The 24,310-nt window shown below is 33.1% G+C and overlaps 1 protein-coding gene across 1 annotated transcript; it reads left to right on the forward strand.

Annotated features, from left to right (window-relative positions):
* The first annotated feature begins 6 nt into the window (after positions 1 to 6).
* Positions 7 to 3,361, forward strand: LOC106792790 (potassium voltage-gated channel protein Shal). The gene has a single exon (XM_014759310.1). The coding sequence runs from the start codon at positions 2,227 to 2,229 to the stop codon at positions 3,343 to 3,345; it is 1,119 nt and encodes a 372-aa protein (XP_014614796.1). The 5' UTR covers positions 7 to 2,226; the 3' UTR covers positions 3,346 to 3,361.
* Positions 3,362 to 24,310: the final 20,949 nt, after the last annotated feature.

The following is a 24,310-nucleotide window of genomic DNA, read 5'->3' on the forward strand; positions in this document are numbered from 1 at the left end:
AGAGAGAGAGAGAGAGAGAGAGAGAAGGAGAGACTCGTGCTTGCGATCGTGCCGCGCACTAAAGCACGTATTTCCGAGAGCGTGAGCTGGGACGCGCAAAGACGAGAATTAGAACGCAAGAACGAAGAGGAATAAGGACCAAGACGATTTTACGAGAAGAGGACGAGACGTGACGACACGAGACCAGACGAGACAAAATGAAAAGGTGTCGGTGACGCGGACGATAAATAATTTTTCTAATCGAAAGACCGTACGACGACGCGACGACAAACGTATGGACGTCGAGAGGACAAAGAGGAGGAACGCTTTCACGATGCTTTCGGGCATGCGGAGCTTTCAGCTCTGACATGCGTCGGGAGAGGACTCAAGCTCGCCGACACTCCTGCCGCCGCCGCCGCCGTCGCTGCTGCTGCTGCTGTTGCTGCTGCTGTTGCCGCTGCTGCTGCTGCTGCTACTACTATTGCTGCTATTCTTCTTCTATTACTAATAATACTACTACTACTTCTACTATTACTACTTGTGCCGTCAAGTTTTCCTTCTACGAGGGTTTTCTTCAAAGGCAACGACGACGACGACGACGACGACAAGACGACGATATATCGTCGAATGAGAACTTCCTGGGGATATTCGGCTCAGTCGGAAATTCACGCGAGTGCTCGAAGACGCTTTATCTAGGAGTTGCCCGATAGATCTAAACGCGACGTCGACAGAGAAATTGCTCTTCTTGTTTTAATTATATACTTATTATTATATTTTTTCCGCGATAACCAGCAACGTCTTTCGATACGCCGATAAGTTAATTACGTGAAAAAACTACGATTAAAGAGAGAGAGAGAAAGGGAGAGAGAGAGATAAATATTGCGCGCAATCCGTTTGAGCACTTTACGATTGGAAGCTTATTACTTTTCGTATGACGAACGGTTAATAAGATCGTTAGAAAGATAAAGATAGAATGAAAGAGAAAAAGAGTAAGAAAGAAGGGCTCTCGTAATTTTAAACACACGCGTTTGAGCCCTTCGACTATCTTTTTTCATTGTGCTACCCGACGCCGTCCTTCATCGTCGTTCTTCATATTTTGTATCCGTCGAGACACGCCGAATTATATATCGACTGGAGGAATTAGTTTCAAAGGGTGCATAATATATAGAGATTTGTTCTTCTTATCGGTGATGATCCCAAGAGTGTTGCTCTTAAAGAAAATACGCTACGTAAATATTAAACGACATTACGTATCGTACGAATCTTGTGCGATCTGCAAGCTTTCTCAAGCATGCTCTTGACGAGATCGAGGTGATGAGCGATATTATCACGAGTGATATCCTGGTTGATCTTCGAGATCTTTAAGATCTAAAGATCTCTTCGTCCTGACGGAAGTTCAATGTGAAACTTTGAGTATTAAAAGACGATTCGTTCGAATATGACGTCCGTTTTCGTTACTATTATTTTTACGTGAAAAGAGAAAGGTGAAAAAGAGAAAGATAGTTGAGGAGATTGCAGCTTGCCAGCTCGGTAATAGAGAATGTAGTCGAGAAGAGAAGTATAGTAAACTATCAATCGAGGAAAGGACTCGTTTCGAGAATGCTGGAAGACGAGTTCCTCCAGTGTTTTCGAGAGTTTAGCTGGCCGAGTCTGTTTAGTTTAAGGACGAATCTTCGTCAAGTTCGGTCTTAATGCCTGAACGGTGTGACGATCGAAGAAGAAGAAGAGGAAGAAGAAGAAGAAGAAGAAGAAGAGAAGAAGAAAGAAAGCAGAGGAGGAATGCAGTGGTATGATGTTGAGTTTCGAGGTCGATCTCGAGTATAATAGGATAGGGAATCGTGATATCGTCGTGGACGGCGTCGTTTTTGACGTTGTTCTCGTCGTCGACGACGGACCCTTACCTTTGGGAAGAAAACATTGGCAGCTTTCGGACGCTTCCATTGTCGTCGATAACCTTGGTGAACGAGGAACGGCGAGCGAGAAGCATCCTCGAGCATATGATGTGTGTGAGCTTCGTTAAAGATTCTAGAAAGGATTTTTTAATAAAAAGCAGCAATTTTGGTGAGTTCAAGAAATAGTGATCGCAGGTGGTAGGTGATAATAGGAAAGAAAGAAGGAAAGAAGAGCGAAAGGGGAGAGAGAGAGAGAAAGAAAAAGGGGTAGAGAGAGAGAGGAGATAGAGAGAAGAGATAGAGAGAGATAAAGTGAGAAGGAGTGAAATAGAAAAGAAAGATTCCACCGTCGAGCATGGCCTCGGTGGCAGCGTGGCTGCCATTCGCCCGTGCGGCGGCGATCGGTTGGGTGCCGATCGCCACACACCCACTGCCACCGCCGCCGATACCAAAAGATCGTCGTAAAGCAGACGACGAAAAGCTCCTTATCAATGTAAGCGGCCGTAGATTCGAGACCTGGAGAAATACCCTTGAAAAGTATCCGGACACGTTGCTCGGTTCGAATGAGCGCGAGTTCTTTTACGACGAGGAGAGCAAAGAGTATTTTTTCGATCGCGATCCGGACATTTTTCGTCACATATTAAATTATTACAGAACCGGTAAACTCCATTATCCAAAGCACGAATGTCTTACGAGCTACGACGAGGAGCTCGCTTTCTTCGGCATTCTCCCGGATGTGATAGGGGACTGCTGTTACGAGGATTATCGCGATCGCAAACGCGAAAATGCGGAACGTCTGATGGACGACAAATTAAGCGAAAATGGCGATCAAAATCTTCAACAGTTGCTCGATATAAGACAGAAGATGTGGCGGGCCTTTCAAAATCCGCACATTTCAACCGCGGCATTGGTTTTCTATTACGTTACTGGTTTCTTCATTGCCGTGAGCGTGCTGGCGAACGTCGTGGAAACCGTACCATGCGGCAATAGACCGGGTCGCGCGGGTACACTTTCATGCGGCGAACGATACAAAATCGTGTTCTTTTGTCTCGATACAGCCTGCGTTATGATATTCACCGCCGAATATTTGCTCAGGCTTTTCGCCGCCCCTAGTCGTTGTAAATTCGCGCGATCGGTGATGTCGATCATCGACGTAGTCGCCATACTGCCCTATTACATCGGTCTCGGTATAACTGATAACGACGACGTTTCCGGCGCTTTCGTAACATTACGTGTATTTCGCGTATTTCGAATCTTCAAGTTCTCCAGGCACTCCCAGGGACTCAGGATTCTTGGTTACACCCTCAAATCCTGCGCATCCGAGCTTGGCTTCTTAGTATTTTCCCTCGCCATGGCCATCATCATTTTCGCTACCGTCATGTTCTACGCAGAGAAGAACGTCGACGGTACCAATTTCACTTCGATACCTGCTGCCTTCTGGTACACTATTGTTACGATGACTACGCTGGGGTAAGTTTTTCATATTTTTCTTCTTTTTTTTCTTTTACATCTTTTTGACTACCAATCTTTCGGATTTTTTATTCATGAAAAATTAAGAATTCTTTCCTCCAAATGGGATTAACCATTAGTTAATGAAGTATTCAACGTATTCATATCGTTTGATGATATTCCAATGAAAATGTTTCTTTTTATTTTCGTACAACAAGTGACATTAATTATATACGATTTGAGATCTTTATATTAAATATCGCGATCATGATATTAGTCCAGTAATAGAGTTATCTTTAAATCTACGGAATCTACATAATGAACAAGTAATTAATATTGTGATATTTGTAGAAAGAATTGTTGATAAAAAATAGATCAAGTATAGGTTTTTAAATTTGATTGAAGTAATCTAAGTGGATGGATCAATAGGTTCTTGTTTATTTCTAAAAATACGAATCCTTTCGCAAATATATGTCCGAGCGTATGCGTTTCATGGGAGAGAATGTACTGAACTTTAAAGTAATTGGCTCTGTGCAAAGCGCCTGAAGGCACCGCAAGCCGAGGTCTCAGAGATAATTTTAACGGAGTCTATTGTCAACCCTTTTATACCAAGGGGCTTTTGCATTTTGTTAAATTCTTCTAGAAAAAGCATCATTTCTAAAAGCTGTGAAGCGATTCTTTTTTTTTTTTTTTAATTATCACGGTCAATTCTTCTTTTTTTCAATTCTTTTATTTTTTTTTTCATTTAAATTTACTATAGGTAATTCTACATTTTCGACCAAAGTCGTATCTCTTAACTGACACTTTATAAGAAAAAGACTGAAAACTACTTTCTACTTTTTCCTCCAAGTGATCGTTAACTATCCGTTCTTTTCTTTGTAAGGTAAAGGGTAGATAAATGAAGAAAGGGAAGAAAACTAGTTTACCTTGGTAAAGTAATTTCTTTTTCCTTGCTCATTTATTTTCTCGAAGTAAATTTCATGCACTTGGTCATCATATTGAAAGAAGAAAGAGAGAAATAAAGAAAAGAAACACCGTTAATTTCTTCAGATGTACACACTTTCGATTTGAAGAGTTCTTCTAATCTTTATTGACGAGTCGATAAAGTCTCTCTGGGAAAGCTGATCGCTTGAGCGCAAGTCTGGCCCTTGATCGGCTTATTTTAACGTTGCAACGAATAAAAACGGACGACGAATTTACCCACGGCTTCCATTTATCAATGATTTAATATAATGGATGTTTTCTTTGATTTCAGAAAAATGTTTTAAGATAGTGAAGAAAGACAAATTCGCAACACTTTATTTTACACAATATTTTTCCTATTATATATATTTCTTTATTTTACACATAGCTTTAACATTAACTTATATCTTATTTTATTATAGGAAACTTTTATTTTCTTTACGCGATTTTTGAAGGAACGTATCTAACGTATAAAAGAAAAAACAAGAATTCGGTATACTTCTTTCGTTGTCCGTTTCATTAACAGCGGAAGTACAAATTTATTTAACATACATATATATAATGATGTATATATACATATAAACACACAAGTCTGATTCCGTGTCGTGAAAATCTATGTCAATGGCGTTTTGTTTCGTTTTCGCATGGACAGCTGACAATCAGACGCAACTTGAGTCATGCTGACGACGGCTTGCACCAACGCGTTTCAGAAATAGAATTTCTCGATGGTCTATTAGTCTATCGGTAGGTAGCATTGTTCTGCCTCTCTTACCAAGACACGGTTTATTTATTCTAATCTCGTCGTAAAGATGATGAGTGAAATATTGTTTTTCTTTGATTTTTACTGATTATTTCTTCGTCTTTTTATTTTCGAGTGTTTATTCGTTCAAAAGTTTGAACATTAATAACATATCAAATAATTGATGTCTATAGACATGAAATTTTGTCTCGAGTAGATGATTAGAACATGAAATAGTACTCTGATTGTAAGAATAATTTAGGGATAATATATTATATGTATATTTATTACGTGAGATTGGATTTCCATTACCGAGATGTAAGACATTTGTTTTCCCAATTCGTATTCGTTTACTCGTCACAAAGTTTCATGTTAATTTATGGCATTAAAGATTAACCGATCAGTTTATACTTGACAAATGATACAGGTAGCACCATTTTTCGCGTGTTGGAGTATTACTTAGCTATCTTTCAGCTTGCGTGTCCAGCGGTGGCCAAGTTATTTCCTTCAAACTTTAACGAGGGCTATCAACAGGTGCCTCGGATCTTTGCTAGTGCTATTCTATGGTTGTGTGCTAGAAAAAACTATTATTTGCTCGATATAATCCGTGTTGTTCAATTTAGTTTCTCAACTTATCAACAAAAAAATACTATTATCTGGCTCTCAAAATTATTGAAACTGAATATTTTCATAAATTCGTTTACTAAACATAAACGTAACGATAATGGCCGAGTCTTGATTGCAATTGAATTCTTTGATCAAACGATCTACCTCGTATATGCACTATCTATATGTGTACGGATGAAAAAGATATTGAAGAATAATTGATTATACACCAAGCGAAAATGCATGCACGAAAGATTATTCAGATTCATATAGGTCGTAGTGAGAATAATCCACCAGGCGAATACATTGTCTCGTCTATGTACTATGCATAATTTGTCTGTAAATTCACTGTCGTACTTGCTTTAGCAAATCGACTGGAATTTCGCTTCTGCGCGCACCCATGTTCGTACACGATTTTGCTTACAATATCGAATATTCTCAAATGCATACATACATGCATATATTTATATATATGATATTTATATAGAATATTCTCAAGCTTACTAGTTGTTATATGTGTGATCGATACGAAGAGCGATGTTCATTTGCTTACTAGAAATGTATATACTAAAGGGGTAAATGATAGTAGAAGGGTAGTTCATTGTAAGACGCGAAGGAATAAAGACGTATTATATCAGCCCTTAAGTTCTAAGTAATTTACGCGCTCTCGCTTACACGGTTATAATAATTTAATAGTCTAATTATGCATCTGGATTGTATACTGTTAATATGTATCTCTTTAAAATATTTTAAAGAGATAATTAACAATGATTTATTTACTAAAGAAAGGATAAAAAAAGATGATATAAAAATTTTGCTATGAGATTTCCCATTTCCTTTGTAATATTTAAACATACGCGAAACTTTTCTTATTGATAAATAACAAACGAATTCATGAATGTGCAGCTTTGTTTTATTCGTTCGTTTGAAAAGCTTTCGCGTAGCGTGTTTACTCTTTCGTTGATTTTTAATGCACTATATTTGGTAGAAGTGTGTGTGTGTGAATATACTTATATGAAATACGTCGTTGCATTGCGGTCACTCGGCCAAAGCTGTGCGGAGGCATGAGTTTTTACCGCTATTTTCTCTCGATAATCTCTCCTAGGGGAATTATTGCGTCCCCGTTGCCCCGCAGGGGTAGATAGATAGATAGATATGTTCACGTACTTCTGCATAGTAGAGATAGAGAGGTAGATAGAGGTGGATGCGCTATTACAGATAGAAATATTTTTTCTTTTTTTTTTTTTTTTTTTTTTTTTCATATATATCGTCTTGTACAGTGCCAATACCCACAGGAGCGAGCAACGTGAAAGCTATCCTGACTTTATCGACGAAATACGATGCATATACTTTGTTGCATTCGTAAGCTATTCTATGTGCCTATCTGGGGTCGTACAAAAAAGAAAACAATGATGAATGGAAACGGCTGTATTTCTTAGCATGAAAAATATGCGAACTTTCGGGCATCCGAAAGAATCAATTTGTCTTTTTTTTTTTTTATTTTCGTTAAAAATAAAAGTATCACGAAGGTTTTTATCTTTTAAATTAGAGAAATATTTTCGATCGAACGTTCGCGAAATTAATTTAATAGCCAAACGAGCTTCTATTACATCTTTTCCGTTAGAATAACGATTTGAGAGGATTTAACGAGTTTCGGCAATATACTCAGCTTACCGTTGATTTTGATGGTTTTAGAGATGCATGAATTTTCTACCTTGATGCTACGTTAAATCGTTTTAATCCTTCTATCTCTTTTTCTCCTTTATTTCTCAATTTATTTCCTTCTTGATAGGTCGTACGAAGTTTCGAAAATTTTCTCGATGACTTTAGATTGTTAATACTAGCGAGTTGAAACAATATCTTGAACAGAGCGTTTCAAAATTTAATATATACAAACTATAAATTGAGATTAGATAAAGACTTTTCATCAGGCAATATGGAGACAGAAAATCGTCTGGGATATCAGTAAAACAAAAACAAGTAAAGTAAACATTAAAATTTTATTTAATATTTCATAAATAATAACACACAATTATATATAGAAAATATCCTTTATAATGAGTATATCTATTTCGGAATTACGTCAACAGTAAAAACAATTTGTGATATTTCTAGGATATTACAAAGAATGAGGATCCACGGTGCGTCGCTTTAATCTTTGTTTGCAAGTAAATAAAACATATTGTGATGTAAGAAAAATTAAATACAATATTACCACTTTTTTCGTTACAATTAATGTTTTACTAATATCTCAGAGGATTTACTAGTTACATAACGGAATAATAAAGTTTTTCCAGCTTCATGTTATTTGTTTAACTATCCTTGAGAGTATTTGTATCTAGTTTTGAAATATAATACAATATCATGGTAATATGTAATATAGGGACATGCGTGTGTAAACATACACGTGCAGCCACCCATACACACTCTGACACTCACCCACACGTCTAGACTTTAGAAATATATCCAACCTCACCGTGAATCGATTTTAACTTTGGTTTCTTCCCATATACTCGATGAAGGTTATGTAGTAGAAAAAAGAGGAGTGATAGAAAGATAAAGAAAAGGTGAGAGATAAGGTGGTGAGAAAAAGGGATGATACGAAGAGTTATACCAACTGGAAAATTCCCAAGGTCTGACCAGCGATTGGATATTGCGAAGAACGGATTTTCACTGAAACTTCGAACCTCGAATCAAATTCTTCTTATCTTGATAAAAAAAAGTAAAACGAATGGGAAAAAAGAGAGATGGAGATGCCGAAAAGGAGGTTGAATAAGAAATAAAGAAAAGTAAGAAAGAAATCGGGGAAGCACAAGAATTTGTGAGACGTACCTCCTACCGAGAAGTTTAAGAAGAAAACTTTCTTATTCGCCGTTACGATTATTTACTTATCGTTTTATCTATAATTTTACTTTCTGTATCGGAGGCCAATCGATCGATCCGAACCGAACCGAACTGAACCGAGTTGAAAAGAAAGCGTTCATGCATTTGTGAGAATGCATGTGCAATAAATCGTTTAATAAAATATTAGCGAGAAAAGAATAAGCCACAATCGATTTCGATATCTGTAGCTATTCTTTGGTGGACGACTCTTGGTCGTGCCAGATATTAGATGTTTTTTGGCGAACGTGAATACGAAACCTATACCAACATACCAATAAGATATCCAAACCAGTAGACTAGTGGTATACCATCCACATACCGATAGAATGCTTTGGTATACCTTGGTACGTATAGTAGCATACCGTTCTAATACCAATTTGTATGCGTGTTTCTCGTGCATTGTAGCAACGTTTCATAGGCTTGCCAAAAAATACTTGTTGTACCATTTGTATCTTGGGACAGACTTGTATGCATTATAGGCTCCGTATAGAAAAACATTCTCCTACATCTTTCCAAACAATAAATTCTTATATACACATCATTCCTTATACGGTCTTAAAATTGTGCGTGGTATATGTGTGTGTGTGTGTGTTATCAAACTTATCTACTTTATAAATACATAAGAGTTACGAGACATGTTAAATTATAAACGCGAAAAAGAAGATTTTATTTGAAAGAGATTAATTATTTGAGAGTATGAAATTCTTCTTGGAATAATATTTAAAGTATTACATTCTGTAGCAACAGAATGCCATGCTAGCTATTTCCACAGGTTCAACGGAGTGTTAACTTGGAACTGGAATAACTGGAATATCTTAGGTATAAAATAATATATTTATGTTCTAAAGAACGTGTACGACATGTCAGAATTTCGTTGCTTTGTGTTTCGTATATTATATTAGTTATTGTAAAAATCAAAGTATTCTTTTATTATTTAATACATAACCATAAGTATCCTTATGTAAGCCCTTTTTTTCTCATAACTATGTGTTCTCTCATATTCTATCTCTTTTACTCATAAAGGTTTTAACAACACACACTTATGTCGTTTTCACCACAGGGGGGTAAATCGAAATTCCATGGCTTCGTAGGGGTGAAAAGAGATAAAGGTAAGGAAAGCGAGCAGAGAAATGGCTGGCCAGAAAATAACCTGGTAATTTTCCAGTTATCTGCGACCATAATCGTGCAATTTTAATGCCCATGGGAAAGCGAGCAACGGTCTGTGTTACGTCCGTTCATGAATTGGGTAGACTTCGCCTGACGACTTGATTTTTATCCCAAACAATCGGCTATTAAAGTTACCGACAAAGTCATAAACCTCAAATTATTCCTGCGTCAGGAAGTAATAAGATATAATAGTAGTGGATATCTCACAATAAAATTTTTATATATGTGTTATTTCGCGTGTATTTAAATAAAATTAAAAAAAAAATTAGTCTTATATACGTAATATGGATAATAATAAGCCAAGAAAATAAAAATTGTGATTTTGAAGATTTGTGATTTGAAGAGAGTAACAAGAAAGTGACAGTACTTACTTATCTATCTATTAAAAATTTATTATATCTATTAAAAAATGATCATTATATTATTTCTATATTAATTATATTCATATCTAATGAAGCATGTTAAAAAGTACGCTTTATTTATTTCTCGACAGATCGACAATCAAAAATTCATAGTGTAACATTACTTATAAACTTAATCGTGCAATTTATATCTTTTTAGAGTTTTCCGTTACGTACGTCACAGTTTCTGAATTTATCAATGTCAAAAGTTGATAATACACAAACTACTTTTTCTCCTTTTTTTTTTTCTAAACGGCAGAAACCTGACTCGAGATTTTGTGGTCGAAATTGGCCGATATCAAGGGTAGTTTTTAAAGGAAAGCGCGGTTTATGGGGAACGTAGTTGAGCGAGAAAAAAGTGCGTTGCGTGTCAGATTTAACAGTATTTTGGCGTTATGCCAATCATTGTCGAAAATACGAGGCGTGGCAGAGTGTTTGTAGATCGTCTTCGCTTTACGCTTTTTTATTGTTTCACCGTTGTTCCAGGATAGGTATTTTTATTTCCTTTACAATTACGTTCAAATCTATCCTTATCTATTTAACAACGAGAATATATACATATACATATATACATACATCTTATGTTAGTTTACATTCTCATGTTACATTCGATAACTCATATCTCATTTCGAATATCCTATCTTCTTTCATCTCCCCCTTTCTCTCTCTCTTTATCCGACTTTGTTATCTATGATTTTTATACATACGTATATATGTAAATAATATATATTTTTCTCTACTTTTTAAATTTTTATACTCAGATTGTGCCACTTTCCATTCAATGATTTGTTTGGTAAGGATCAATTTCGATGGCGTGTACTTAACGATTACGCTTATGGTCATGGCTTAGGGGCTTCTATACGTATATACATTTTACATCTCTTTCTATAGACGAGGTACAAGTGATACAGGATCGTGTTAATGGATAGGTCAATGAGGACGAAACATCGTGAGATAACGCTATTTCACGATCATTTGTGCACGTAACTTCATTTAATCGACTTCGCTTTGTTGAAGATTTTCTTTACGTATTTATTTATTCTCTTCTTTTTCCTCATTCAATTGAATTCAATTACCACTTCGATCGAAATTTTTCCAAAATTAGAAATGAAATTTGTTATCATAACTCTTATAAAAAATTACAAGGAAAGATAGAAGCGAAATAAATTTCTTGCTTATTCGTTTAAATCCGGTAAAGTTTTTTTATAAGAACAAGAAAACACAGGAAACTAATTTTCACTCGAAGAGTTGAAAGATTCCAAGAAATAAAAGGAAACCAAATTGAAATTTACTTAAGTAAATTTTCATCTCTTGGACTTTCTCCTTTTGGATTCTCAAATTTACGCTTTTAAATTACTTTCTTTTAAGACAATAGTTTTCTAATCCTATCGTTTCTTTCCCGTGGATCTAATTCTCTTTTTATAAATAACTATTATTTTCCCTCTTCTACTTTTACTTACAACTAGAATATTTTTGCTTCGCGATCGTTTATGACAGCAGTCCGAGATTTGTTCTAATTTTATCTTTAATTTTTAGATTTATAATGTACCTTTGATAAATAGTAATCTGACTAAAATTACTAGGCCTTTTAAAAATAAGACAATAGGTGGATACATCAAAGAGCTTTAATAATAAGAGTACTTTTGTAATGATTCTTACATTAAATTAAAGTTTTAAAAAGTTTTTCTCTTAGTCACACATTTTTAAAAGATAACAGATTGAGATTAACGCTTGTGCAATATTTATGTTAACTATTTGCATATCATAAACAATTTAGGTTGCATCCTTTGATGAATCATCTTCTATATGTATAAAACAGATATATACTTATTTACATATATGTATTTTTTTTATGGTTACGACTGATAGTTCGATCTCTTCCAGGATGTGCCTTTCGTTAGGGTTTTTTTTATCGATTTAATACTCATCTTCTTTTCTTGGCTAGGATGGATTTCGAAAAAAAATTTCTAGAAATATAAAGCCTAAGGGGATTTCGTACGTTGAGTCGGTCCAATATCCAATTTTCGTTTTTTCTTCTCATCTCCCTACTTTTCCATACTCTCACCCTTATTTCTTTTTCCTTACCCATGCACACGCTAGGAAATATCTTTCGTATTTCTAGTCGTTTCACCGAGACATCAACGGAAGGTTACTATCTCCTAACTTGAAGAAGGAAAGGAAAAGAAAGAGAGAGAGACAGAAAGTATGTGATTTATATCCAACCTCTATACGGATGAATACGCCATTTGACCTATTCCACGTAGCCTTAAAAGGTCATCCAATGGTTTTACACTGAAGGGATGCTCCTGTTGTCAATAAGGAATAAAAATGGTTTTTTATATGAAACAAAAATTGATTTTTCCGATCGACTTATAAGGGTATAGAAATAGTGACTAGAATTCTGTTGTAAGAAAACGAATAAAAAAAAAGAAAGTTGATCGATTTCAGTTCGGTACAGTAGATAGGACATATATAGATATGTGTAAATAAATTGACCAACTCTTTCAAGCAGATTTATTCAAACAGGATTACGATGGCCAGACGTATATCCACGATATACGATTATTCGTTAGAATCGTGACTTTTAAACGAAATCCGATGCGTAATTCATGAAACCACTGCATACGTTGACAAGTTTTATCTTTGGGTACTAATAATAAGTTATGATCAAGGAAAACGAGCTTTCTTTTCCTTTTCATTATCTTATAAAATTGATCACACACGCACATTTATTAAATAGAAAGAAATTGATTATAAATCGATCGATGGAAAGTTCATGGTTTTGACAGAGCAATTAGAAAATAGCTTTTTTTAAAATCAGTTATGTTACGTTCGTGGAATTTAGAGAAGTGAAAAGGAAATTCCATTAGTACACTTTATCCCAGAATTGAGTTTGTTTTTCAACAGAATTTGCGAGCATCGATAAAATCATTAGAACGGCTGCACGTGGTGTACACTTCGAATAACTTTTGATTCACGTCGTACAGATCGAAAGGGTGCTTTGTAAGCGTAAAATCGAGTGCCGATTCAAGAAAAGTTATAAAATCAAATTTTCTGAATTGTAATGGTTGCATGTGGTCATGGGAAATGTTGAATATTATGAATGCAAAATTCTGGACCCATTGAAATTGCGTTCATTGTGTATCTACGATTAGGGAATAAATAATCAGTGAAATTTTTGACAACTTTCGATGCAAATTATCAGTACAAATTTGGGAGAACGTTCTTTTATAATTTATATACCCATTGTATTTTCTACGAATAAACGAGTTTATTTTTCACGTAAAGGTAATTTAATTAGAGCTAGAATTTCCTATTAAAAACTAGACTACGAAGATCGGATATTTTATTGAATATGATATACTATAACATAGCTTACAGTTGCGCGATTTAAATTAACGCTAATGAACGTGATCGTTAATGAAAAATATAGATCCAGTAATTTCGCGGGAAGTAAAAACCACCGCAAATTATTTATGTATTGTAAGTTGTAGGGAATTTAATCCGACGAAATATGCGAGAACTCGGTAGATGGATTACATAAATAGCATAATAACCATGTAAGCTTATAATTTCTTTGTAACGTGTTTTGCAATGAACTTACGGTTTATTTATGAACGTGTATCCTTACATATTTAAGTATTATACATACATATATGTGTCGATGATAATAACGTAATCGAAAGATTTTTTTAAATTTTCCAACTTTATCAACCATCCCTATGCGTGTAGATTGTATACCTTTATTTTTTATTTATTACGCGCTAATTCGTTATTGCTGACCTCAGAGAATTAAACTTGAAACGCGATCATGATCCACATTTATACGACATTAAAACGAATTCGATTTTAAATGAAATTCTCTATCACAATGATCATCTTATTTAATTTATAAATACGCATTATATAACATCTACGTTGATATAAATATTGTATGATGAAGCTGTTAGTATATGATGATGATAACGTCTAGTCATTGAAAATTTTCAGTCATTTGAAAGCTGCAAATAATATTCTCTGGAAGATAGAGGACAAGGTAGTACCCAAGAAGGGTGCAGAAGAGAATGGCAGGGGTAGTCTATTCCGATAGTATGAAAAGGGTGTGAACATCGACGTTATTCGACATTGTCGAGAAGATAGTCGATAGTGTTGCGTTTCACGAAGGAGAAAGAGTGATGATATTAGATGCGAACGTCAATAGCTTTCGCACAAGAATGAACTCGTGAGTTGTGACGTTACGATCGATCACTGGTCTTTTCCTATCGACGTTACGTACTTACTATGAACATTATAGCGATTTCAATCGCTAATATCTCATTTTCGATTATGAATATATAGGCATAGTTGGCCCGTTTTTATCTAGAAAATCTTTCAATGAAATTATGAAATATCGATTAGATGTATTATATGTATTATAGATATATATTTTTGTAAGTATGCATATAATTGTATATATATATATATACGTACGCTACGATAACTTGAGAACGAATTATTTGCCAACGTTATCAAGATCGTTTACGTTATATCGTAAAACAGGCACAAACGGAATCTAATATTTTTTTAGATCTATTCAGATCGTTTGGGGCCAAAGTAAAATTTTGGCGATAATAAAATTTGACGCGACTATGAATAAAGTTGCGATATTTCCGTACACACGTTCGAGAAAAGGCTGCCCCTTTTTTCGGAAGTTCACTTTTACGATTCACAATGAAAAAGAAAGAAAGTTTGATCGTAAAAGTATGCGAGAAAAATAAGGAAATGTATAATATTACATTGTGAGTTCGTAGGACTGATACAAATTGACGTGCTTATATGTCATTGGTATAAAAATGGAATTATTGTATACTTTTTATTAACAATTGCAATCGACTATGTCAAGAGAATTTTTTATTAATATAAAATCAACTCGAAAATTTCGAAGAACTATTCTCGAAAATCGAAATAAAAGCAAAGGAAGACATCTTATTATTTCTTTCTTTTTCTTCTTCCTGGTCCTTTCCGGGCTTATACATTTTATATATATATATACATACATATTTAAATACATTAGAATAATTTAATATAACTGTTGCATTTCACGAGTAGTAGAAAAAAATTAATCTTATGGACTACCAAGGTGGTCCTTTTCTTCGTCCTTGACCCGAAGACAGATCCGTTTTATTTATGTCGGCACGCATACACACACACACACATATATACCTATATACATTGGTCTATTTTTGTGTTACCCTTGGCCTTCGTTTTTAAATACGAAAAATGATACGGTCGCGAAACTCTAAGTTTTTATAATAAAGAAAAGAAAAATAACAAGAAACTAGTTATCTGCTAAACGGTGCCAATGATTGAAATGAAAGTTCGATCGTTCGAAAGAGTCTCCAGAGTCATCGTTTTTCGTTGACCCTTCTTTTATTTCCTTATATATTCTCCTTCGGACTAGTTCAATTCAACCCATCAACCCATGGCATCTTCTATGACCTTCCAGTTTCCAAGTCTCTATCGATTTGCTTGGTCACCTCCTATACAAGGTCATTTTGGGTGGGGCCAAATCGCGTGGAAATAAAAATAATGACAAATGTCCTACTGTATCATGGCGCGTACCTTCCGATTTATTTGTGCGATACGATCAAATTTGGAAATGAAAATGAATGCGATTGTGCCGATTTTTCTACTTTTTACGGGTAATAAAATAATATGAATCTTTTGAGATCTTATAAAAGATACGACGATAATGTATTACGTCACGTTTAGGTCGGTAATAATGTTTTATTACTTGTACCGATAAGTTCTTAATTTTTTTCTTTACAATTTCTCATTTCTTATACCTAAATTAAAAATTTTTCTTATTAAGAAAAATGATGTACCCTATAATAAATAATAATAAAATTGTTCGCAAGTAGGTAGATTAAAATTAACATTTTTTGTTTTAAATTAAATAAATATTATGAAGAAACACATAATATATTTTTGTTAAACGTAATCAAACGATTTTGTGAGATCATTTTTTATTATTTGTGATTATAAAAATATATCGTCGAATTATCTATCTTGACACAATTTCAATAGTCGTTACGCTTGTAAGTTTGGTAAGAAATTTGAACTAATCGTTCGATATTTTAGAGTTCTATTCTCTTTTAAATTCAAAGTAATTGCCCAATTTCCAAGAGTTCTTACTCTTTTTGTCGGTTTTCATCGCAACGGACGATTTTAACAACTTATACGCGATCCCTTTCCATTTCGGCGTCTGTTTTTCTTCTTTTTCTTTGAATTTACTTCGAACAATGTCATCCCTTTGAGTATTCTTCCTTCGGTGGGAATCTTCTGGCGTTTCTCCAACTTTCCAAACGTAGGTCATCGTTGACGGAACTGGGTGAGTAACATCTCCGTGAAAACGTGCGACTTGTTCCTTCTTCTAAGTTAAATCCTCCTCGATTCTGTTGTTTCTTTATCTTTGAAAAAAACGTTCAATTCTATATTTTTTTTAAGAAAGACCACGTGTGAACAAATCGTTATTGTTTAAAAATATTGCTAAAAATAAATTGAATATTTGTAAGATATAATCTTTGTATAAAAAATTGTTAATAATTTAATGTTCGGTATATAAATAATATATATATATATATAAATACAATATTATATTGATTTATAAATTAAAGAAATTGATTTAAAATGCAAAAGATCAAAGGATGAGCAAAGTACCATCGAAGTGTTTCATGTTTAACGTACCAGCATCAACTGATATAACTTGACCGAAATGTTCTGTCTAGGTTAAACGGGATCTGTTTATTTTTCTAACCTTCTAAATGATGACGGCTTTCACTGACACTTCATAGGACGTTTTAGATTTATTTTGAGATGACGATTTTGATAGTAATGCACTAGAAATTCTATTATCTTATGATTTTCTATATTTTATTCTTAAATATTAAAATAATTAAATAATAAAATAATAATTAAATCTCTTGTGTGTGGTGTATTACACTCACATACATATAATTAATTAATAGGTAATTTTAAATTATATATAAATTACTTGTTATTGATTATCAAGTGTAATCGGGTAAGTTAAAATTAATCAAGTATATAAGATAATGAAGTAACCAGTGTTCTTTTTGTTAATAATAAATAGCAACGTTGAAATAAATAAAATTTGAAATTAGACGGAAAGTGAATTTTAATTAATCATTGGCCACGATTTTGATGCTTCGTTTTTTATTTATTTGACCTACGATTACCCTTTATCATTATTTGTCTTTACGGATTACATGTTCTCGTGCTTTTTGAAATCGATCGTTCTCCCTCGTCGTGGAAAATCAGTGAGAAACGAGTGGTGTCATAATGAAATACGGGAGCATCGTTAAAAATGTTTTTAATAATCGTTTTGGGTTCGATATTCATATCCAGAGATACGAGCATGTTGCGTAACAACGAAAGCTGTAGAAATTGTGTAGAACGGATTTTATTCTTTAAAAATAATCCTTAAAAATCCCGCGTATTCTTTTGTATATTCAATATCTTTTGTATATTCAATTTTTACCCCTATAAAAATAAAATCTTATAAAATATCATTTTTTCTCTATCTCTATCTCTTTCTCTCTCTCTCTCTCTCTCTCTCTCTCTCTCTCTCTCTCTCTCTCTCTAATTTGCGAAAATATATCGTTTTATAACTTTCAGCTGTAATATCTGTTTCTATATTTTCTTCCTCTTTAGTATCCTTAACCCTGGAGGGAAAAGAGATTTTTGGCACGAGTCCAATCTTACGGCGTTACTGAAAGAAGTATAAAGAGGAGATAGTCTTGCTTCTGTCCCCCCCCTTTATGGTATAACACCTTGTAGGCAATATGGTTAGCTTTGATTCAAAGAGAGCGGAAAACTTACGTTTGTCACGACACGTTTTTTTATCTCATTCGTATTACCTACCATGTACGTAAATTTAATTAAAGTTTCTGCTGACATTTCATTGTCGATAAAAGTGCTTCATGCTTTTTCCAGTTGCATCGTAGTTTCTAATAAAAGTGTTACGAAGGAGAAAAAGAAGAAAAATAAAGAGATTTCGATGTAAGAATAGTTTAATTACATTCACAGAAAATTTAACGATTGTCTTTTCTTGTTGATCAATGAGTTTTTATGGATCACGAATTTTGTTAGTATTTTTAAGAGTATTGAAAAAACGTGAAAAATATTTTTCACGACAAATTTTATATCCTATCACTTTTTAAAAATATGATAATTCATGTGACTTTTGACTTTTAAATCAAGTACTGTCGAAAAAAAGTTGCCTTAACTTCGTTATTTTTCGATGTTATCGTATTTCTTTGGATTTATATCATATAATGATATTACTAATTAGATTCGTTTTAATTTAACAACGTCGAAAATGATATGAAATTTATTTTTCGTAATTCCAAAGGAAGTATTAACTATTACTAAATTTCACACTGATCACACACACACATCATTATTTAACATGCACGATTCGCATTAAGGGATAAGTCACTTAGTGCTTTATTTACTACGGAAACTAAATGTCAGATTCATTAACATAATCGGTCAAGACAAGGAGAGAACGAGAGAGAGAGAGAGAGAAAGAGAGAAAGAAAGAGAGCTAGCTCTATAAGGAAACTTCTTCCTAATTACTCTCGAACTTAATCAATTATCGTGACCATCTTAACCGAGCATAGTAAAATATAGCGTGCACACCGTGACGCTTATACGATAGTACATACACTTTAGGTTGTGTGAATGGGATTACGATAACCGTTATCGTTACCTTTTCGTGGTAGAACTAATTACATTGTTACGACGGAATCTGTGATCTCAAACGGTAAACGCTTGTATCGTTATCGTTATGGTGAAAACTTTGAAACATTCGCGTTAAACGGAGAAAAATCCGCTAAGTTATTTGTCTACGTTTGCTACGTTCCTACGTTTAACTGTGTCGATTTTTCTATTCGAAAGATAATTCAGATGATAATAAATCATTGAAGATAAATTGATATACAAACATTGATAATATTTGAATATTATTTTTTTTTACTCAATTGAAGATTTTCTTTTTCTCATATTATAATGGTGTTAGTTTCACAGTTTTCTATTATTAGATGTTTCGAATCTCTGAAACGAGGTGCTTATTACATCTCATCGTGTTTGTAGTATACTTATGTAAGTATATATGTATGTACGTCGTTAGGTTAGATTCAAAGGTAGAATTCGTGCGATATGCAAGCATGTTAAGGCCTTCCGTCTGACACGAAATTGCAGTTTGCGCTTTTATGAATGGGCTACTGAGATCTTCGTAATAACGCGTAACTGATTGCGTGTGTTGCATAGCTTACATGTGCATAATACCGTCCCTACATGCTACAGACCGTTTTTCAAACTTCTTATGTCTTATTGTTAAACAAAATCTTTATCTATGTAAATATATTTTTACATATTTACATCGCATGGGAAAAGACATTTTTCTAGAAAATATTTCTAATTAAGTATCACGAGTAACATAATTAGAGTCTTTCCTAACTATCAGATTATATATAAATATTGAATTCTTTAATTATTATATATTTCATATAAATTTTTTATTTTTCATTTTATTCAATTGAAATGAAATCTACTTTGTCAATTAGTTTTCATAAAGTATGCCATTTAAACAATATCCTGTCTAATAATTGTTTAAGAACAGAATCAATTTTCCAATAGAGCAATAAAATAACATCAGTGAATATTTATAATCATAGTTTTGATCGGTCCTTCATCAATTATGACAGCATGATTAGTAATCAATCATGTTGACAGCATGAGTGAGAAAGAGAGGGAAAGAGAGGAAAATGAGAATTATTAAATGATGATATATTAGATTTTTTTTAGTTCGGTGAAGTAGGCCGATATTAAGACTTAGCTATGCGTCATTTGGCGGACATTAATTAAAGAAAGATACTAATCAAATAAAGAACGCTCTATCTTCGTGATGTTAATTAAAGTTTTTAATGAAGATGTGTCAGAAAATTATGGAAGAATGCAATAGCGACATGATTGCGAGTTCCGAACTTCTCAACGTTTTTAACTTTGAAGCAGGTTTAAAAATTTTAGCTACCTTAATGAGAGAAAAAAAAGTGAGAGGGGTAGAGGAGAGATAAATAGTGACGAAATAAGTGTCATTTAATTTTTCATATCTTGATATTGCGGCGTTACACTGACGTCGTAAACTTTATATTTGAAAAGTCTTTAATCCTACTTAAAAAGAAATACATCAAAAAGTGAGGCATCGCTCAAATCTTTTTTACACAACCTACCGACAGTTTATATAATATATTTATTTATATAAGTCTTTAACAAAAGTTATATTTTTTATAATCGAATGCAGGTAAAAGTCAATTTTATTTAATGTTTTTTTAATTATCGTAACGTAAAATGAAGAAAAGTATTAATATTGAATGCAAAATTACAAATTGGAAATTTAATGTTATTGAATGAATTTGTTAAATTGGTAAATCTTGTTAGATACGTAAAGATAGACAAATTATATGAAATGATCCCTTGCTTTTCTGTTTCGAGATCTTGGTGCTTTTAATTATGCCATGTGATTGATTGTTCTAACGAACATTTAGAATCGCTTTTATGCTAGTAGATCTTCAATTATTCGATTAATCAAGAAGTTCGCATATCAAGGCTTAAAGTCATCCCAAGTTCTTGCTTCTATGCCAGATGGTGACACTTTAACGAGATAACGATTATGGTGAGTTTGCAATCATGTTATATAATATCTTGTTCGCTTACAATTAGATCAACTTTTCCCCTTCATCATTATTCAATAAGAACATGAAATTTAAGTTGGGATCTACAAAACAAATAATAAAGATATCTAAACAAGCTTTCGCAGGATGGGAAATCTTTATCGGGGGAAAAAATTGTATTCAATTAGGATTTTTATTATCTTTTTCTTTTTTTTTTTTTTATCAAAAAAAGAAAATAACCCCATATAATTAGATTGTATAAAAATTTTCAGTCCAGTAGATAAATCGAATTTTCGCAAGATTATAGCAAATAGATTGATTGCCTAAAATAAAATTTTAATCGAGTACAACGTTTTAACGTTTAAAGCTAAAGTTTGCTTCCGGATACGAGAAAGAAAATTATTATGTGAAAAATTTTCTTTTTAATATGAGCAATTATTAATACCGTTTATAAACAATTTTCTCTCTCAAATTAATTGAATTTTGTTAGATTGTTAGCTCGTATAGTAATGTTCACTTTGTTTTATTTATTGTCTCTTCTGAGATTATCTGAAATTCCATTAGCCTAACGCAGTTCGTACTCATCTACTTAGTACTTACCTAGGCTAGTTGTCGTATTTTCCTCTCTCAATTCCTCATTGCACACTCGAATGAAGAGAGAGAGAGAAAGAGTGGATGAAAATGTGCTACGCAAGGTGCATCTACTTCAGAAAGTGTCGACATTTTCAAAAAGAGCTTTACTATAAGTACACTGAATACGAAAAGCATCGACTGTTTTGTTTATTCGCACTTTTAAAAAAAAAAAAAATACAATTAAGAAAATTTGCGAATAACATATAATAAAAATAAAATAAAATTAATTTTTTTGCATATTTTTTATATACGTAAATATATTGACAAAATTTAAAAAAGTATCTAAGTTTTAGTAGAACAGAAAGTAATTTCATTTTGTTTCATAACATTCAATACGAATATTATTTGTGAAAACGAAAGGATGTAAAACCAAAGAGTTGGTATTTTATAATGCAAAAATTTATAATGAAAAAATGGACGTATTAACAAATACGGTAAGAACACTTATATAATTTCCCCCCTGTAGTGTAATGTGTAAAGTAATTGTCATATTTAAGATTAATTAACTGAAAGGAGATAGAAAAAGAAATCTAATAAGAAGAGTACTCGTTAAACATTATATGAACCATGTAAAAGAAGTACCGAAAGTCGAGCAAGAATATTATATAAGTTATGTTAGAAGAGACCAGTATTATAAGTTACAACTTAAGAGTTAGAAAGCATTTAAACAACTGTAAAGAAGTTTGTGTAGAAGTTCACTGTATAACTATCCTTATCTCATTTATATACATTTTATTTTCATCTTATTAAATAAAGTAATTAATATCTTGAAATCATTTATGTAAATTATTTTCAAGAAATTCAACATTACACAGAACATTAATATTAATACTGAATCTGTTGATAACACTTATACTTTCGCACAGTTGAAACGTCATGTGTTACTCACTGTATATATATTTCAAATGTGTTTATCACTGCGTTATAATATTATTCGAAACCTTTTGTTTTTCCAAAAAAATTAATTGAAAAGTTAAGCTCGTATTTAAATAGAGAGAGGGTTTAAATTCTCAAAAATTGAAATGAATGGTGAATTCGCTCGACGGTTGAAAGTTAGCAGGTGCTTGAAGATCGGACCAATCCTCCATTCTATCTTTGTGACTCTTGTCTCACTTGCTTCCGTTACGTACTGTCGTACCTGAGTAAACAGACGGTGCAACCCTTGACAAGGTTGTATAGCATGTGTCGTGTTCCTCTGTGCTTTCCTGTGTCTCCCTTTTTCTTTATATATACATTCCATATATGTAACTATGTATGTATGTATATATATATATTTCTATAGCTCAGTGGCATATAGTAAGAAGAAGGTTTTAGTGTGAAGAAAGATATTGATGAACGTTGAGATGATTCTCTTTTTCACGTCTTTATCCCAACCTTGTTTCTGGTCTTCTCGTTTACTCGGACACTTGGAAAGTGGTATTACTTTACAAACGTTAGGTGACACGCGCTAATAACGTCTCCTCTAAAGAACATTTTTATCGATCGCGCGTGTGTACGCTTGGTAAAGCTACAACATTACACTGAGAATAAAAGAATTTTAATAGAAAAATAAGGCGATGTGTGTCAGAATCGATTTTTCATTGTTTTCTTCTTTCTTTTATTTATTTATTTATATATTTATTCATTTTTCTTTTTTTTCTCTCTATTTTTTGTTGAATCTACATAAATATGTATTTATAGTTTACCTAAGTTCTGGAAAAATAAGACGTTAGTATACTGTTTAGTAGACAAATGATTACGTTCCGAAACGTAGGTGAAACCTACACTAAATGATACTTTTTACAGGCATGCATGATGGAAAAAATGAATTTCCACTGAGAAGTAACGGTTAAAGTGCACTTCTCTCAAAATGGGGTAAACGCGTAGGATGTAAAATTTGTAGTTACCACAGTGGTGTTTTATTTGCGTCTCGCTGCCTGCTTTTTCCATATCTTTTCCTTTTTCATTCGCCGATGAAATAAAGAAAGGAGGAAAGTACTAATATGAACGCTATATCAATTGTCCTTTTTCTCTCTCGACTTCTTTTTCAAGAGAGAGAAAAAGAGAGAGAGAGGGAGAGAATATGTTTAAGTTTTATATAATTATTTCCAATTCTTTATCTCTTTTTTCGAATTTATTAGATAATTATTGATTATTAATTCAATTCAAATGTGTTTATTGTATTTTTTATCATAATTTCATGATTTTTTTTATGTTTATCATTTATTATGTATTCTTTACTAATAAATCGATAAATTGATGATAAGCTAAATTATTTATTTAGGAATATTCTTTTCTGTAATCTATTTTCTTTCGAATCATTCGAAAATGAACGCATATTTCACGGACGAGAATGTACATACTTTATTTTCAAACAGCTCCCACGAACACCTCGCGGTTAATTTGGAAAAGCGGTGGTTCTGCTTTTAATAGCACACTGCATCTTTCTATCGATGTATACCAGGTGACTGCGACAGAAAGATCGATCGCTCGAGTACACTTGTCTCCGACACACAACGGGAAAGAACCAGCTTTCTTTGTGTTTCCTATATTTTCCAGTCTCGTGCTTCGTCCTTATTCTTCAGTTAATTTTCAATTGGACAACTATGATCGTCTCAAGTATTCAACGATAAACTCGATATTTTGTTTTATCCTTTTGTTATAACTATAATGAATTTTTGTGTGTTTATTATAGATGATATATTATTACATAAACATTACATAAACATTACAAAATTTTGTTGTTCTCCAAAATAATAACTAGGTAGTTATAAAGACTCGTTTGGAAACGTTATTAAAATAATGCTGAATTTTGTTACTTGTGTGTATTTAATTAATCCTCAATATCGATGAATTTAATTAACAGTAATTAGCTTTCGAGGTACG

This window comes from Polistes canadensis, unplaced genomic scaffold (assembly GCF_001313835.1).
Source record: "Polistes canadensis isolate GaletaPanama2010 unplaced genomic scaffold, ASM131383v1 scaffold_680, whole genome shotgun sequence".
Lineage (NCBI taxonomy): Eukaryota > Metazoa > Arthropoda > Insecta > Hymenoptera > Vespidae > Polistes > Polistes canadensis.

Coding starts and splice junctions, on each gene's coding strand:
- LOC106792790 (XM_014759310.1), top strand. CDS start 2,227: ATGGCCTCGGTGGCAGCGTGGCTGCCATTCGCCCGTGCGGCGGCGATC.